This window comes from Homalodisca vitripennis, chromosome 1, assembly GCF_021130785.1.
Source record: "Homalodisca vitripennis isolate AUS2020 chromosome 1, UT_GWSS_2.1, whole genome shotgun sequence".
Taxonomy (NCBI): Eukaryota; Metazoa; Arthropoda; class Insecta; order Hemiptera; family Cicadellidae; genus Homalodisca; species Homalodisca vitripennis.
The window spans coordinates 71266103-71283933 of record NC_060207.1 but is presented as its reverse complement, the minus strand read 5'-3'; the positions used below and the strand labels follow the sequence as shown (position 1 = coordinate 71283933).

Here is a 17831-nt window from a genome sequence, read left to right as displayed (position 1 = left end):
CTTGGTGCAAAAAATCATGCATTTAATGTTTTCCACGTATTCAGTCTGTTTTTAATGCATTTAGATTGTGATCGTTTATAATTGTTTCCCCACCAAATCTGCTGTTATTGTCAATTTTGGCACAAAAACCACTGACACAGCCGGCCACACAGAACCCTATTTCCACTTCTATAAGATTTATTAATCTATACTAATTTAAGATGTAAATATTCATATGTTTTATGGAGGAAAGATTTATGCAAGTACACAAATTTGCGAAGTAAAAAATTAATGGATGTCTGGTTACAGCCGATTAATTGTTATTGTTTATTTGTTAATTTGGTTATCTATCTACACTATATTATGCACAGTACAACAAAAACATGTTCAAGCAATTGGTAGTTTGCGTATTGCTGATCAGCTGTTGGCCACGATTGGACACTGCAGACTCACGAAGATGTACGAGTATAAATATATAAAATTGAATTGATTTGAAAGAGAAATCTTATTTAAAAAGTACATTAATTTATTAATTCGGTTATTTATCAGGCAAAAAGTATGGCAAAACATGTTTTATCTATCGGTAATTGTGTAATGCCAATCAGGCGATAATTTGTTTAATGACGAATTTTTACGATTCAATTGTAGAATCTCACTAGTCAATTCTCGAATCCTAATCTTTATTTGAAGATTTAGTGGATTAGGGATTCAGCTTCAACTCATATACTTTAAAATCTTCCAATCCTGAAATGATTGTATATATGATTGTATATTTATCTTTCATTTTCTCCAAATTAACAATTTTATTTTTATTATTTTCTTCTAATTCATTTAACTTCTTATATTATTTAAACTTTAATTCACCAATATCGTTTAACTCTGTCATGAACTCCCATCATTTAGTAAGAAAAAAAGTTTATTTGATAAACTAATTTTTTACAGGTTTGATTAGAACAGGTACCATCATGCATGCTATAATTCAAGAACTCAAATAAACTGAGACATTATTTTCCTATTGCCTAATTGACACCCTGTTTCAAATAATTGTGTAAAAAGTCTTCTAAAACACCTCTTCAAACACTAAACACTAGTTGCTTCAGAGGCTTGACTTGGAAAGAAGTAAGACGTGGTCACTCCGTAACTTCTTCAGCAATCTTGCCAACACATAGTAGAAGAATTCCCTGTTAAATTGTTTGAGTATTGCCAACATTAATTCCGTGGAAAATTACTTGAACACAGTCTAGTACAATGCTGTTTTCGACTGTATTTTAACACATTATACTAAATTAATTGATTACAGAGATACAATGATGTTTTCTATAAAAATTAATTTAGTTTTTGTTTATATTTAGAAAAATTGCTTGTACAGCTACTATGTTACAAACTGTTAAAATTAAATTTTTTAAATACTTTTTATCTGAAATTTATATAAATTGATATGGTCCCCCTTTTTGTCGCAGGAATAATTTGTCAAAATTAAGTTGTTTTTTCATACAATTTAGATTGTTTTTCCTCAAATTTGAGACATTGTTACAATTTTCTGAAATATGTATACACATTCATTCAATTGTTACTGGCCCCTAAAGTGTCACAGGAACCTTAAATGTATATCTACTAGTGTGGTTTTTATTGCTGGGGAAACATTATACAGTGGAGTCCCGCTAATCCGAACACGTGTAATCCGAACGTCGGTTAATCCGAACAGGTCCAGGAGGAATTATTTATAACGATAATGAACAGTTATAGGAACTAATTACATAAAAAAGGAAAATGGGTCCATCATTTCGTACATAAGCAAAGAAAACTTTAATTAAATAGACATACAGTATTTTATTAAGACAAATTATGTACGGTACAGTACATAAATAATGAAGTTAAATACAGTACCAAATTGAAACTTATAGGTTAAGTATGAGTTAAATTACTGTATTAAGAAGTGAAATCAAACAAAAATTGGACTTACAGTACTGATATTATTATTGAGTACAATATTAATTGTTAAAAGACATAAATTCAGTTATTGTCTTCTGTCGCATTGAAGAGAGTCTATTGGATGACGCGTAGTTTCGTACAACTATTGAACGCGTGGACCCGTACAATATCCAGTACGCTCACATTGCTTAACAATAGAACTCTCACACTAAATACGGTAAATGTGCTTAGTATTTGCAAACACGTTTATTTGCTAAGAAATACAATGCAACAGTCAGAAAACATGTTTTAATAAACAATGTTGATAATTCTATAACAAAATAGACCTATCTCAAGTTTAAAACCGTATTTTTCTGTAATTCTGGCTAATCCGAACAATTACATAATCCGAATAGGGCTCGGTCCCAATTAGGTCGGATTAACGGGACTCTACTGTAACATGATTTCAGTGTATTTGCAAAATTGATGTGTGTAGCTTTGAAAATTAGCTAAGGGTTTTCAAATTATTTTTGATTTTTTTAAACTTTGTAGTAAAAGGTTTACATAAAGTGCAAAATATAGAAGCAGTAGCTGGTATATCACACTTTTATGAATTAAAATCTGATATAGTTAACATCAAATAATAAATACCAAGTATTAACAGTGGCATATATAAATAACGTTTTTGTCTAATCATCTAAACAAAGAAATTCTACATAAATTGAAAAAAGTGAAAGGAATCTATTAAAAAATACAAAAAAATTGTTGGGTTGTTGGTTGTTTTATTAATTGTAACAGTGTAGAAACTAAACATGCTAACTAAAACATTAAAATCACATTTCCCAAACGTTGACAAAACATTCGCCAAATTTGTATGTTGTTGTTAACGTTATTGTTATTACGTTGGATTTTGTATAGTTTTAAATTAAGAATATTAATATTTTATGTGTTTAAAAGTGACAAAAATCCAAAAACTCTTATCTATCTAATAACAAATATTAATTTCTAGGAGTGCATGTCGGTTAATAGTTAATTCATACATCAAGATGCAATACATCAGTAAACATTCGTTTTGTAGAAACGTAATAGTGCAGAGCTGCTGCGGTTGTACTTAAGTCACGGAGACCTGGGACAGGCGAGCCAGTTGGCCTGTGAGATACTGGCGGCGGCATTGGGACAAGGACGGGAACACTTTGGTCTGAGCCATAGCCTGGTCGCCACTGCTCCTCCACTTTGGTTGCCCCTCAACACTATTGACCGCTTATTGGCCGAACTCACACACTATAAGGTAACCTTTCTGTTAGTACGTTAACCCATTAGCCACTCAATATTCTTGCGCCTAACCTCCTTGTACAAATCCAATTAAATATGCAAAATATGCAAGGATTTAGCAAAACTCTCACAAAACATTCAATTTTATTGCTATTTGGTTGATTAAGCTGTTGTTTTTAGCTAATGAAAAAGGTTATAATATACTGTAATTTATAAACACTGAAGTATATAAGATTTTTTAACATTTTGAGACTAATTTTAAGAAACTTTTTTGTTTTTTAAATTTTGAAAGCAAGAAATTATTTTTAGTACAAAACACAGTTAAAATCTACAATATTTGGTGTAGTTTTATAGGAAATTTAATTCTTTAAATAGAAAATTTCATTTCATTGTTTTATTTTAATTTTTTCAATTTTACGTTGATTTTTGTAAAATGCAACATTTGTGTTCTCCTTACACAAATACTAGCAAACACGGAAAAAGCACAAGGGTACAGTATTATACCTTGATTCGCATTGTTTTGCTGGGGTTAATACATATTTACATGTATAGTACATGTTATTTTGTTTAATTTTAATGTATAAACTTTATTATTTGAGCCCATAATAATGTTTAAACAAATATTCAATAACATATGTTGTAATCACGGTACTGTCTCGTGATCAGCGTTTTGGTACCGCGTCATCCGCCATGAGACAATACCATGATAAGTGGTTAATGGGTTAAATTATTTAATCCCTGAGCTAGGAACCCTTTTTTATGAATTTATAAGAATTTTGTTACATAAATACTTTTTTTATGTCTGAAGGTTGCTTTTAAATACACCAAGCTAATCAAATATGAACTGTAAAATATGTATTACTTGGTATTTTTGGTCCTGTCGTTGTTCCCCCATTTCTACCTCTACTATTTCAGCTGATTATTGGTTCTTTTCTCTGTGGAAATTCCTTTATTGATTTAATGGAAAATTATGCTGTGTTCTTATATAATGCAAATTGGCATTTGCCTATATTGGTATTTGGTATTGAACAAAAATTAAACCCAGAATACTAATCAAAATTACAACTGTGTCATATAAATTTAACAACTGTTTAAATGATCCACATGTGTATATTTAGTTGTTTGCTTATTATTTAGTTAGAGGTTAATGTTCACACTGATGATGGTTTAATACTGAAACACGAGTCTGAAATAAAATAATTTTCAAAAAGGGTTTTAGTTCACGATTCAGTTTTCTAATATAAAGATAATCCTATAATGTGGAGTTAATAACATAAGGTATTGATCATATTCATGGTAGGACATTTTTTCCAGCAAGTAATCACCATTTCTAATCATCAAATATTCCAAAACCTGATATGTTTTCTGATACATTTTATCTCTCTTTGAGTGACCAAAACTGATTCAGACAAACTTTTGTTGTAACTTCACTAGGGATGCAGTTATTCATAGTTGATATTTTGGATAGTGAAAATTTCGAATAAGGTGGACTGCCATTAAAAACTTGCTTCTGGTTAGTATTAATATCTAACAACTGAGCAGTGGCACCACACACACATATACATGCCTAAAGAAAGGGCGACATTCACTGATTATGGCCTTAGAATGTAATCAGTTGTTAAGGGAAAACGAACTATTAAGATAATGATATACACAGCACTGCCTACTTTTTAAAATGTACTTTGGATAACTGCATTCTGTATAATCACATCTCTAGTGTAATTGTATGAGTCCAATTACTCATTGAGGTACAATACTCTTTATCTTATTCTTCAATACAAGGAGGACTAATGATTAGTAACTGGCAGGGTGACTTTTGACAAGTTCTACTTGTGCAAATTCAAATGGCATGATACTATTGTAAGACCATCAATAGTCATGGCCAAGTCTGATCTTTGTCAGCTATGGTTGGATATGGCATTGTGCCAATTTAATTCCTTTTGTTTAAAATGGAGTACCTCAAGGCTCTGTACTTGGGCATTTTAGTGTCTATTTTTTATTAGAAAAGGGGAAATTATTGCTTTATTGTCTGCTTTTTTTCTATGCAGATGACACTTCCAATTTCAATTTTAGTATAAATTTGGATGATGACAAGTGGTTAGCTCAGAATAGACCTTCAGACATTTTTTATTTGTCTGTTTTAAACGGGTTTCTTTTGATTTAGGATTCAAATGATTCATTAAGGTGTCAGACATGTTGAAAATGAATCATTTGTATTGTCTTATTCTAAGTGGTAAATTTCTGAACATTTTCAAATAACTAGCTGACATGGGATTATCATATACTAGCTGACCCGGTGAACTTCGTTTCACTTACCTCTTGGCCATGTCGCTACCTTTGTTAACATATTTACATATGTACTTTATCAATTTGACAGAGTTACAAATTCCACATTGATGTGAGTTTCAAAAGTTTTGGACAATATTGGCGAGTACGGCACAATCCAACGATTATCTACATCAAAATTTTGTCCTTTTATCTTCACAATTACAGATCGCCCACCGTCCTCAACTGATTGCCGACGATACAACGGGTAACCATCATTTCCCGAGATGGTTTCAGCAATCAATGCTCTAGGGTATCGCTTAGAACACTTGTCGACCATACAGGGGGAGTTGTTGAAAACTCCGCAAGGTCCATGTATCATATGTTTACTTACTACTGCATGCAATTTTGGGTCAAGTGTTTCATCGGGAATCTCGGCTGAAATTATGGAATCAATGTCTTCTGGCCTTAATTTATCAACTAACCAAACTAATATGTGCGCATGTGGCAGACCACGCTTTTGCCACTCAACAGAGTACATCCAACAACGTACTTGGCCATACACACGATGCTTTATAATGAAATTCATTAAAGATTTTAATTTTTGCTTAAACACTCTGGCAGTGATGTCATGCCTATCAATTGGTGTTTGGCCGTGTAGCAATTTTTTCTTAATTTCCATCCATTGTGGGTTACAGGTGAATGTAATAAATAGGTCTGGACGGCCATATTTTCTAACATACGACATCGCATCTTGCGCGTATTCGTGCATTGGGCGCGGGCTTCCAATGTAAGTGGCCGTCAAAATTGTAATTTTTTCCAAATTTTCTGCATTTGCAACGGCATTAATAGCATCACGAATCTGTATGAATAAAAATTCATAGAGCTGACTTTTTTGTTGGTTTCAGTCAGAAATGATAAACAATGACATTTTTGCATACATTAAATATAACACATTTATTGTCAAATTATCATCATTATCATATCGGACAAAAGGCAATCAATACACGTAATCAATTTAAAGCTTTCTGGTAAACTATATTTTTTGTCTTTTTTGCGGTGCGTAAACATATAAAGATATACTTTACCATGTGTAACAAAAATCTTCGACATAAAATATTGGGTGCTGTCAGGCCCAAACACGACAGTGCTTTATTTGCCATCAATACACACATATATTCTATCATGATCAATGTCTAATTGTAAATTTCCGCATTAATTAGTAGTGTAGGATTCGAAGTTTTACATCGCACACGATGTAGCACATCCTCATACATGTCATCCCTATATTTCATCCACAAATCTTCCGGATTCGAAGGGAAACATGTGGATATTATAATCACAAACAATGTTCGAATTTGATGTGGTGAAGATATGCTGGAGTTCCTTGAGCGTATTATCCCAATGTAAATCATCCTCGAGTTACTGTAATAGTTGACACGCCTCACGGTAAGTAGCACACAGATGTCCATCAACTGTTCTCAATTGTTGAAACGATGTCGGACCACGAACATTCACCAATAACAATCTAAGATAATAACATTCAGCGTTATTTGGATAATATACAGCATAAGTGTTAAAATCTCAGGAATATTTATGAAACTTCTACACTTTTGCTTCAATATATTATATTGGGGTTGCATATATTTCCCACTCTGTCAGTTTTTGATATGGTTTAGTATTTTGGGCTAACACTAACAGAGTTACCGTCTTATTATAAGGTCTATGTTATATTATAAGGAAATTACCGTCTTACAAAAGAAAGTTAACCTTTAACTTCTAAAATGTACATTTTGATAATTGGTTTCATTGCTTGTAGCTAAAGAATTATTTTTTGTTAAGAAATAATCTCAGGTAATTTAAAATGTTGTACAATTAACCTCAATACACTTGTTATTTATAGTAATTGTTGAGAGAAATTACCCTTTAATATATGATTAACATTATATATGTTGAATGGCATATTCATTGTTAGTATTCTCTGTTAAGTAACAATAAATCAGTTGATTGATTGAAATAGCATATAGGTGAGGAAGTTTTCAGAAAGGTATATTTTGATATGAATATTATTGATGGTTTGTCTGCATGCTTGTTGATCTGCACCAATTACACCTTTAGTATATGATTAATTTCCTTTAATCTAAACTAAATAGTGTCAATAATCACTATCCGCCAGCTGTGAGGTTCCAATGGTACATATATCGATATATTATGGGGTGTAAGGAGTGTTAAGTATTCAGAGAAGCGTAACACGGTTTGACTTTTATATCTCAAATTGGATTTTAAATAACTAACACTCCAGAATTGATAATGGTATTTAAAAATATAATTGTACAAAATAAAACAAAAATATGTTGTCTTTGATAAAATATGGATTAAATAGCATTTCTGTCAGACATAACAAGAGTTTCATTCGTAATGTGTTTTGTAGCCAGTAATTCTTAACACAAAATTACATTTGAATCTAGGGTCGACCTAATTTGGTTGACAAGATATAAGCTCCCCCACGATGTTTAACCTCCCTCCTTCATGTTGTAGATCTCTTCCCAGGTTGATAACTTCTGTTTTCTTTATCACTTATGTGCATAGAACAATAATCAAAAATCAAACTGCAGTATGCTTTTCTGCATGCTTAATCCCTCTTAGACCCTGTACTAATACTTTTCAAAAGCTTTGACTTCCTAATTCTTTACAATCTAATGTATATTTACAGTAACAGCTAAGTTTGCAGATCCTACCAATCTCTGGTGTCTAAAATTATCCAGTTTATTTCTTTTGTTAAACCAAAGTATTGTCTGTTGCCAGATGGATGCAGAGCTTCGACTCGTTGTTGACAAGTACATTGAAACTTGCACCAGAGTCTCCAATGATAAGATCAGCTCTCTTACATTATAGCAGTGTTGAAATATGATTTCCTCACTGCCTAAACATTTGTATTGTAATATTGTATTAGGTCTTATTATCTGTACCAACCATTTGTTGTGTATTCTTTAAATATAATTTTTATAAAATTCATTTAATCATTACCTCCAAGCTCCCAAGATATTTCTCACAAACAATTTGTTGCAAAATTATACATTTAAACTAAATAAAACAAAAATTATCTATATTTTATAAAGATAAGAAGAAACCATTATCCAAAGTGATGCTAAAACGTGAGTAAGACAAAATGGAAGAATGCTATGAACTCAAAGGAAATAATAAAGCCTTTCCATGTCCTGAAAAAATGATAATATACTAAAATGTTAAAATTTGTAACAGGCCCAGTTAGTTCTAAATACTAGCACATGGAACCAGCTAATTGTTGTGCAACCAGCAATAACGCTGATTGCTCTGGAAGATTTCTTAGTCTAAAAAATATACCTTTTATTCCTTCTTGAATTACAATCGTTTGCCTGAATGCATATACAATCTAGCAGAGAATTGTAGAAATACCCTATTGTTCTCAGCAGTGGCTTTTTTAATTTCTGTACCATTGTAATTTCTTATTGATTCACTGTGGCTTGTCTGTTTCAGAATAGTGAAAAAAATCAGCTGATTGATCAGAATTCTAAAATAGTAAATGTAATCAATTTAACTTTAATTTTCTGTAAGTGAAACGTAGTTTATCTTATACTGTATTTAAGTATTATATTATTATTTTTGTAAAAATAAAAAATATAAAGTGTAATTTTTGCTGTTTACATCAGTTTTGCTTTCTATATTACCTGTTATAGCAAATCATAGAGATAACAAAGTTTTAACTAATTTTTTGAAGCACTAACATAGTGAAAAACCACCTGTCAAAGGGTTAAACATTCCCATCTGCATTTAAAAAATATCCAGTTCTTTTACTTTTTTGTTTATTTTGATTTTTACTTTTTTGTGATTCCTGGAGATGTAAGTTGACAATATATTTATTCACTACTCCTATAAAATTTAGAAGCAATTAATTATTTCTTATTCATTTCATCAAACCACATGTCATGTGCTAAGTTTGGAGAACACAAGATCAAAGGTACTCTCGTGGGATATGGTTCATTCCATCGTTTGTAAAGCTGCTTTGACCTAACTTCCTCCAAATATTATTTACTGATATCCTGTAATCACTCCAGAGGGTTGTCAATGTAACAATAATAGGTTTTAATCACAAGAGTCCAACTTAAAAACAGTCCAGATCTTTCAAATTGATTTGAACTTACACAAACTTGAACTAAAAAAAGTTCCATTAAATGCTGTAGCAATATTGTATATATATTGTAAGCCTATCAATATTTAATTGTAAAAATGAGATATATAAAACTTGTAGTTTGTTCTTGTCTATGTATAAGATTTTCAATTCAGAAAAATAACATTCCAATGCTAAACATATACATTTTGTTAACTGAATTGTTTCTTACACAGGGAAACGTATTTTATGTACAAGCAACATTTCCTCGATTGATTTTCTCTATTTAAGCAGGGAGTTGCTAAGAGAAATTTCTCCTATAGCTGGCAGCATTGCTGATGATAACGCGTCAATTTGAGCATTTTTTATATTCTACGATTGAAATCATCAGATTTTAAAATTTCTTGTATAGATAGCAATGTTAGATAGTGGGAGTGCCGATGGCCGAGTGGTCTAAGACGCTGGACTTTGAGTCTGAGTTAGAGATAGCGCAGGTTCAAATCCTGTCTGTGACCGTTGCACTTTTTATCAGTACCATCGACCTTGTACTGTATCGACTCTCCCCCTTATTCTGTTTGATAAGATCCTCGCACAGGCCAGTGGCCCATGAGGACGGGTAGAATAAGGCAAAAAGGAGATCGGCTTCTCCTTTTTTTTTTTTAAAAAAAAAAAGTGCAAATATCAAATTTTTTGTATTGCTTGAAAAATCTATCCTATACCCTTGAGTTGCAGGAGAAAGCATATAGAGAAATTCAATAAAAATAACGGCAATTGTGCAAGTGGCATAAGCATTTTTGTGATGATCACACAAGCAACAAATGTGACTTGTAGAATGGACACCCCTTCACTTCTAGCACAAATGAGAAATGATTGTGTTTTAAAAAATATGCACACTAACAGTCAAAACAATTTAAGCTATTGCCTATTAACGTAATTCATATGGAATTTATCACAGCATTCTTCATGACAATTTGAATATAAATGTTATCACATGAACAGAAAGAAGTGAACATGTTCAGAGCTTTGAAATGACTAACTAAGATGACATGGTGTCTTCTTTATAATTCTCAGACAAAATTTCAGCTATCTGAGTGGAAGAAAAAACTGAACCATGGAAGGAAACCATTTGGGTTGGATAAAAGTTGAGTGAAGGTACTTGTTGATTATGAGAGTCTGGATCACTACTAAGTATATTGCAGGACAAACTGTTAATAAAGAACTATATGTGGAGATTCTCAAACAATTAATTGAATTTTATTGCCTGACTACTTTCCATCACATTGTGCCTTTGTTTTGAGACAGTACCTTACCAAGTGCAATGTGATAGCTCTGGAACACCTAGCCTTTTGTCCCGACCTGGTTCCAGTAGACTTTTATCTTTTTAGTAAGTTAAAAATGAAATAGGAAGGGCAATGCTAGGCTGACTCAGATAAAGTAATGGAAAATGAGATAATGTTCCTGAAGGATCTTTCAACAATTGATTTCAGGACTGTTGGAATACTTTCCTAGTAATCATTTCACATCTTATTGACACATCACTCTCAATCATCATGAAAAGGGGGTTTTAATTACAAAAAATTGAAATGTAGAATAGTGCGTAATATGTTAAATGTATCATAAAGACTCCTGACACAACATGACTTCAGTCATTGTAACATTTTTGATTGGTAATAGTACTAGTTACATTATTTGTAATGGTGAGCATTTACTGTCATAATTTGTGTTGATTGCACTTTGAAATATGGCAAGTAAAAGTAAACTACAACAATGGAGACACAAAGGATTAATTAATCATTGATTATACTCTGCCATGCAATAAATGTGTATTTTATATATATACATGTTACTTGTTACCCATAATTTTGTTATTATGTACAATTCCAATATTGTTTCACCAAACAGAACATTTTTTGTGTGGGTTCATCGGGGTTCCCAATTCGCATTGAAATATTTTTCCAAACGCCGGCATATTTGCGAAGGATCCTTTTACTCGGAACTCTTTAGGTGAGTGGGTGTCCAGCATGATACTAAGTTTGAGCATTTCAAGACGTGTGCGAGAACACCACAGTGTGGCAGCGCTGAGCATGAAGAGCTGATCGTTGTTGTACTGCTCTAGGTTTGGCAATCCTGCTTCCATCCTCTTCAGCCTCTTGTATGCACGATATGCTAACTTTAACCCTGCACTATCTGCTATGTTCTCCCCTTGAGTGTTTACACCATTTAGCTGTGATAAGTCAGATTCGAATGAAAACAATGTAAATATTTACTTAAAACTCAAGATATAGTCTATTGTAAAAAGTGACATAGTTAAGTGAATAATAAACAATAATTATTATTATACTGTTTTAAAGTCATTAGCTTTTAAGATTTTTTCTAAGTGGTGGGTACATGATAAATAATTTTTAACATGGTATAATTTTGACAGTAACAAAAAGGCTCTAAACTGGAGATTTGATTGAATAATTTATTTTTCAATAGTATAAAAGAAAATTTCTTGTGAACATTTGTAATCTATAAAAGTTTTTTGACGACAGTTTTCTTCTTTGATGGTTAGTTCAGTTTGTTTTGGTTCGTGACATAATATTCTTTATTGACAGATAATGTACTAATTTTTCAACCATCAGTTTATTATATATTGCATTTACTAACGATTTAAAAGATCTTTATTTACATAGACATTGTTCAAACCTGGCACAGTTCTTTTTTATACCTAGTATATAATATTCAAGTCTGTTTTAATTATGAATTAAAACAGAATTATGACAAAACAGAATTCTTGTTTTGTAGCACTTGCATGGTTACAGTTACAGATTTTAATGGCCTAAAGATTGAAATTCATCTATCGTGGAGTTTTATAATGAGTTTGCAAGTATTACCAAACTTTACACGGTACGGAAAATGAAATATTTTGAATTTAAATACTTACATACAGTTGAGTTTGTGTTTCCTTGAAAGCATTATACTGGTTTATCATACATTGTTTCTTTTTGTTGAATTTATCTCTGCTTTCTCTGTTCCACCAGTTCCGTAAATTACCTCTGAAGTCAAATTGGCTTCCCTAAACAGTTATTTTAACAGAAAAACTATTAATCTGATTAGCAAAGTATTTTGTCACATACCTAAGTGTTACAATCATCATTTGTTTAGAAAGTTAATATGTGTAATATAATATACATAAATAAATAGATTTAATAATATTCATTAATATGCTAGTGTAACATTTTGTATTGGTTTTGTAGAGATGTTTGTTCTGTTACAATTTTTGTACAATGTTCTTCCAGTATTCAAAATCAAATTCAAGAATTTGTTAGATAAATGTTATGATGGTTGAATATATATTCTTGGCATGTTTGAAATATTAATCTGTTCAAAAGGAATTAACACTGTGCTTCACTTTTTAATTTATTGACAGAAAAACTCCCTCTTGAGGATCTGTGGTTTTGGTTAAAATTGGGGTAAAAAATAAATATTTAGCATATGTCTTCCAAATTGTACAGGAGTTATTAATTTTTGCAAATGGTCTAATTTAAACTATGACCTAAAAATTTCAAAGACAGAAAACGCCCAATTTGTGCTGAAAATCCTGTTTATTTTCCCTTTCTAAAATTTTGTCTCAAAAGAGGGGTTTTGATTTGAAAGTTTTGAGTTGGGGCATCCCCCTTTAGGGCTAATATCCAAAACATTTTAATATATCATAAAATAAGCAACATTGACTTATTAACAATCTCCAAGTCTCATTTTGCTTTTTGTAACTGTTTAAAAATTATCAGAGGTCAGACTTATTGATTACCTTGAATGTTAGCAAATCAATTTTCAAATTTAGTACTAATTTTAACTAACTTGGGATTAAATGATATTGTTTTCTCTTTTTTTATAAAATATATGTTATATTTTTAAATATAATATTAAATTTTACAAACCAACATTTATAAAAAAATGTTAAATAATAAATTATTCTAAATAATAGGGAACATAATTTATGACCAATATACGCATTTCTCTTTGTTCTGGAATGGCCTAATTTAGTAAGAACATAATGAAATCTTACCTTATCGTCAAATCCATGAATAATCTCATGTCCAACCACTGCTCCAATTTTTGCAAAGTTGACGTACATGGGAACTTTGGCATTAAAAAAAGGAGATTGGAGTATTCCTGCAGGAAACACTGGAAACAAATAATAGCTTGTATGAAGTGGTTTAATTTCAAATGCTATGGTGTGTTGGTCTCTGAATTAACTCAAAATGAACAGTGTTGTGAGTCTGCACCACTAAGTGAAAAATAAGTTAATAACAATAAAATTCATACTATCACTAATTATATCATAATATTTTTATTATTATTATTAAATTTGTGGACTTCATTACTTCTTTCTATGTCTTCTTTCTATGAAAGCTGATATCCTAATAATATTATAAATGTGAAAGTGCCTTTGTTTGTTTGTTTTGCTTTCACGTATAAACTATTTAATCTATTGTACTCAAATTTTACATGGATATTCTTAGTGTCCCTAGGATTAATGTAGGCCTATTCTTATTAAGAAAATCCCACCTCTGAAGTTGTGAAATATCAATTGAAAAGCCTGTAAATGTAATCGACTGTTCTGTGTAAACATATTTTATGACAATATAACCATATGTTTGAATAATTTAACCACTATTTTCAATTTGTTGACATTTATAATGTGTAAATTCTCTTAGGAGTAACCATTAGTTTCCATACTGTTTTTAGATTTCGGGGATTAGGTAAGTACTCATCTACCTTAGAAAATGTCTCAAATCATAAAATGATCAGAATGTGACTTTGAATACTCCCTTTGAACCAGTCAGAAAGAGCTACTATAGTTGAAAGTTCACTGGGCTGTTCTTTTGAACCAATAAACCAATTCCAGCTCTAAATGTTCTAAAATATTAAAAATACATTAATTTTATATAGAAACAAACACGTAAATAGTGACATTGTTAATATACTTTTAACTGAACATTTGTAACAAATATTTAGTATTAGATATAAAAGACAAAGTTTCTATCTAACTTTTAGTATTGAGGCTGTTATAAAACCCATCTTACTGGTTTTTTAACAGAAGTAAGCTTCTATGATCTGTGATATATATTTTCTTGATCAGGAATCAAGACAAAATCAACTATGGAAAAAATACTAAACACGAAGTAAATTAGTATGTTCATAAATATACAATTTTTGAGGTATTTTCTTGACCGTGGTATCAAGGCAAACTCACAAAATAGAATTCATTCGAACCAGCAGTGATCATACACGTGCAATGCCTACTAAACTGCATGCAAAGCGGCAGGTAACTTCTAAGATGTAAAAGAAAAAGTAATCTATCTTTTAATACACTTAAAGACAGTAATGAAATCTATCTTAGTTGTAATGTAACAGAAGTAGGCTTCTCAGAGCTGAGTATGTCAGGGTGGCCACTAGACCGAGAAACCGGGAATTTTCATGAGAACCGAGAAAATGTCTAAAAAAATTTCTCCGTCTCCAAGATCTTATCAAATGAAGACATAATTTGGCAGCTTCTTGAGTCAAGAACTGATTAATCTCGAAACATCGTATTTTACGCGACGTGGTTCGTGACATTGTGAATGAAGATCGACATATGTTCGTGAGCTCCATCTGACGCCGATTAATCTGATGTTGCCTCTACTAGTGTAGTGATTTTGTCTTGGTTAGCTCTACTCCTGTGCCGCGGCAAGCTTCCGCCCCCTCCCACAAAAAAAACATAACAATGCATTGGATAGTTATTAAAATCGGCCGACCGATCGTTTCGGAATTCGGCTCGTAAGGGGTGGTACGCTTGGGGTCTCCGGACGAAGTTTTCCAACTCTTATTCTTGAGTGAAAATAGTATTTTGAAAAGACGTGTGTTAAATAGATAGCACAGGCCTAAAATTTACAGTGTTATAAACAGGCTTAAGAGTTCGGTTCGTTGAATAATATATTGTTTGGCAGTTTGATGAGAGGTGCAGTCCGGTTTTGTAGTACACCAGAATGTCAGTTGCATTGTTACAAAGATTAATAAGATACCTTTTGGAGATGAAAGTAGTGGGTTAGTTACAGCAAGCAACGTAGAGAGGGGGGTTACGTTCTGTTGCACAGCAATGACAGAATGAGCTCAGGGATGAGCGGCAGGAGAAACATTTAATGTCTAGAATTGGCAGCAGATATATGCCATAGTGTGGTACTGCCCTGCCGCTCACGTCTGCCATGGCTAGTGTCGAGTGTTCCCTATACATGTATGTACAACACAAACATTAAACTGTAAGACGCCGCTCGATCCAGCGCTCACAGCTTACCGCTCGTATCGTGGCCGAGGCCTCTATTGGTCTATGAACGATTGCTCCTCACACACGTTCCGATTGTCATCAAATTACATAGGTTAAGACAAAGAAAGTGATGTTATGTTTGAATATCATGGTCACATCCAAATCTCGACTGAACCGCGTTTACACCGGCAAAAAATGGCGCAAGTTTTGTGCCCGACTGTAAAACTCGCTAGTCTAAACGATCGCAAGAGCTCTCGCCCAACCAGTGTCGGACAGTTGGTTACAAGAACTGGAGAACCGGGTCGGCTGTTAAAATTACAATTTGTAAACATTGCCGAGACATCACTGCCATGTGTGGTTACTTCGTCTTGACTCCCGGAATGACCAGCGATACAAATGCAGCAAGTACAGTTGGAGGAATTTAGCTGTGCTCGTAGGGCCCAAAAACTACCCTTTCAACAAATAAACGCTATCTGTGTGGCGGGTTGCGTTTACGTGCTAGCCGTTGAGATGAAGAAGCAACAATCTCTTTAACGACTTTAAACTCACGATTTCGATTTGCAGAATAGTATTGACAAATACGTTATTTTTAAAAACACGTTAAACAACACTATAACCACTGAAAAACAAGGATAAGTCCTATTATTGCTGTAATTTGGTATTCTCTTATTATTTAATTCCACCACAATCAGCATTGACACAAAACAGACTGATTTTAGCGAGTGTGATGAGTTATTTGGGCCAATACGACTCCTGAAAAGAGGGGTTTACTCATGAGTCACAGGAAATGTTTTCGGGACGCAGCGCATAATGCTAACCCGCCAACCCTCCCACCTATCACCACACACTCAAGGTTACGCGCGCAGCTAAAGTCCTCGAACTGTACTTGCGACAGTTCTTGTGAGTAAAATTGTTTATCTTGTTCACATTATGCTACAGTAGTTGTGCAAATTCTCTCACAACTTTACTTGCCAGTGTAAACGTAACTTAATGTTGTTGCCAGTCGGCCAGCCGATCGTATCAACCACGCTCATCAGTTTTCGTTAAGAGCGGCATTGATGGGACGACTGCTGGAAATCCCGTCAGTTCTCCGGTCAACTATTTACCGGAATGACTTCTACGCACTCGTGACGGTCGTTCGGACGACGATTCGAACTGTTCAAACCAAATAGTCTAACGTACATGAGGATCTTTATGTCATGCTGTTTCGTAGTCCTTGACTATAATCTAACGATACTGATGCATTCTTCATGTATTGGCCATTATTAGTGGGATATATTCAGAGCCACGATAAATTTGCGAGACTCTAACCAGGACTACCACCAACGATGAGAATCTGGATAAGCGTGCATTATGCATGAATTTCGGACTCCGGGAAACATGCGTGAATTTTTACACTGTCCTTGGACATTTTACCAGGGATGGATCGTTTCCGATACTCGATAATGTGTTTCATTACACTCGATTTCGATACCAACGGAAGTGCTTAACTATGCTTGAACGATCACGATTTCACAACACTACTGATATGGAGAGGCTAAATCTCGAATCCAAAAATAAGTCTTGCTAAAACATATTTGTACTTTTTGTATGAAAAATTGTAGATAGATAACCAAACTAACAAATTACTTTACTTTATTTGTAAGTTAAGAAATAATATTTTAGTTATAATTAGTTTTTTTATTTTTATTTTGGTGCATCATAGAGAGTCTGCATTGTCTATTCGTGGACAAAAACGATTGGCAGTACGCAAATTACTGATTGGTGAAACATGTTTTAGTAGTTTTTTTTATGTATAAAACTATTTAGAAAAATATATAGCAACAGAATAACGTGATTTCTAAATAATATTTTAATTGAAGTTCGTTTTTCTGTGTCTATATTTGTGAACGCTAGCGTGTCTGTTGCTTCTATGCACGGACTTTAGCTCCCCGTTAGTAAACAGACGATCGCTAATTTGTATTTTATCCA

General features: G+C 32.7%; 2 protein-coding genes across 4 annotated transcripts in view; one reads left to right on the top strand and one right to left on the bottom strand.

Moving 5' to 3' along the window:
• The window catches only part of LOC124364201 (nuclear pore complex protein Nup160), an 86038-nt gene extending 77596 nt beyond the window's left edge, over nucleotides 1–8442 (top strand). For both annotated transcript variants that reach the window (XM_046819512.1, XM_046819502.1), the window contains exons 23-24: nucleotides 2969–3178; nucleotides 8233–8442. In XM_046819512.1, the coding sequence (XP_046675468.1) occupies nucleotides 2969–3178; nucleotides 8233–8322 (300 nt within the window). In that variant the 3' untranslated portion in view covers nucleotides 8323–8442. The remainder of the gene's footprint in view (nucleotides 1–2968; nucleotides 3179–8232) is intronic.
• A 2938-nt stretch (nucleotides 8443–11380) lies between these two features.
• LOC124364169 (neprilysin-2-like) overlaps nucleotides 11381–17831 on the bottom strand; it is a 51988-nt gene continuing 45537 nt past the window's right edge. For both annotated transcript variants that reach the window (XM_046819449.1, XM_046819456.1), the window contains 3 exons: nucleotides 13623–13741; nucleotides 12501–12632; nucleotides 11381–11798 (listed from right to left, as the gene is read on the bottom strand). In XM_046819449.1, coding sequence (XP_046675405.1) covers nucleotides 11466–11798; nucleotides 12501–12632; nucleotides 13623–13741 — 584 coding nt within the window. In that variant the 3' untranslated portion in view covers nucleotides 11381–11465. The remainder of the gene's footprint in view (nucleotides 11799–12500; nucleotides 12633–13622; nucleotides 13742–17831) is intronic.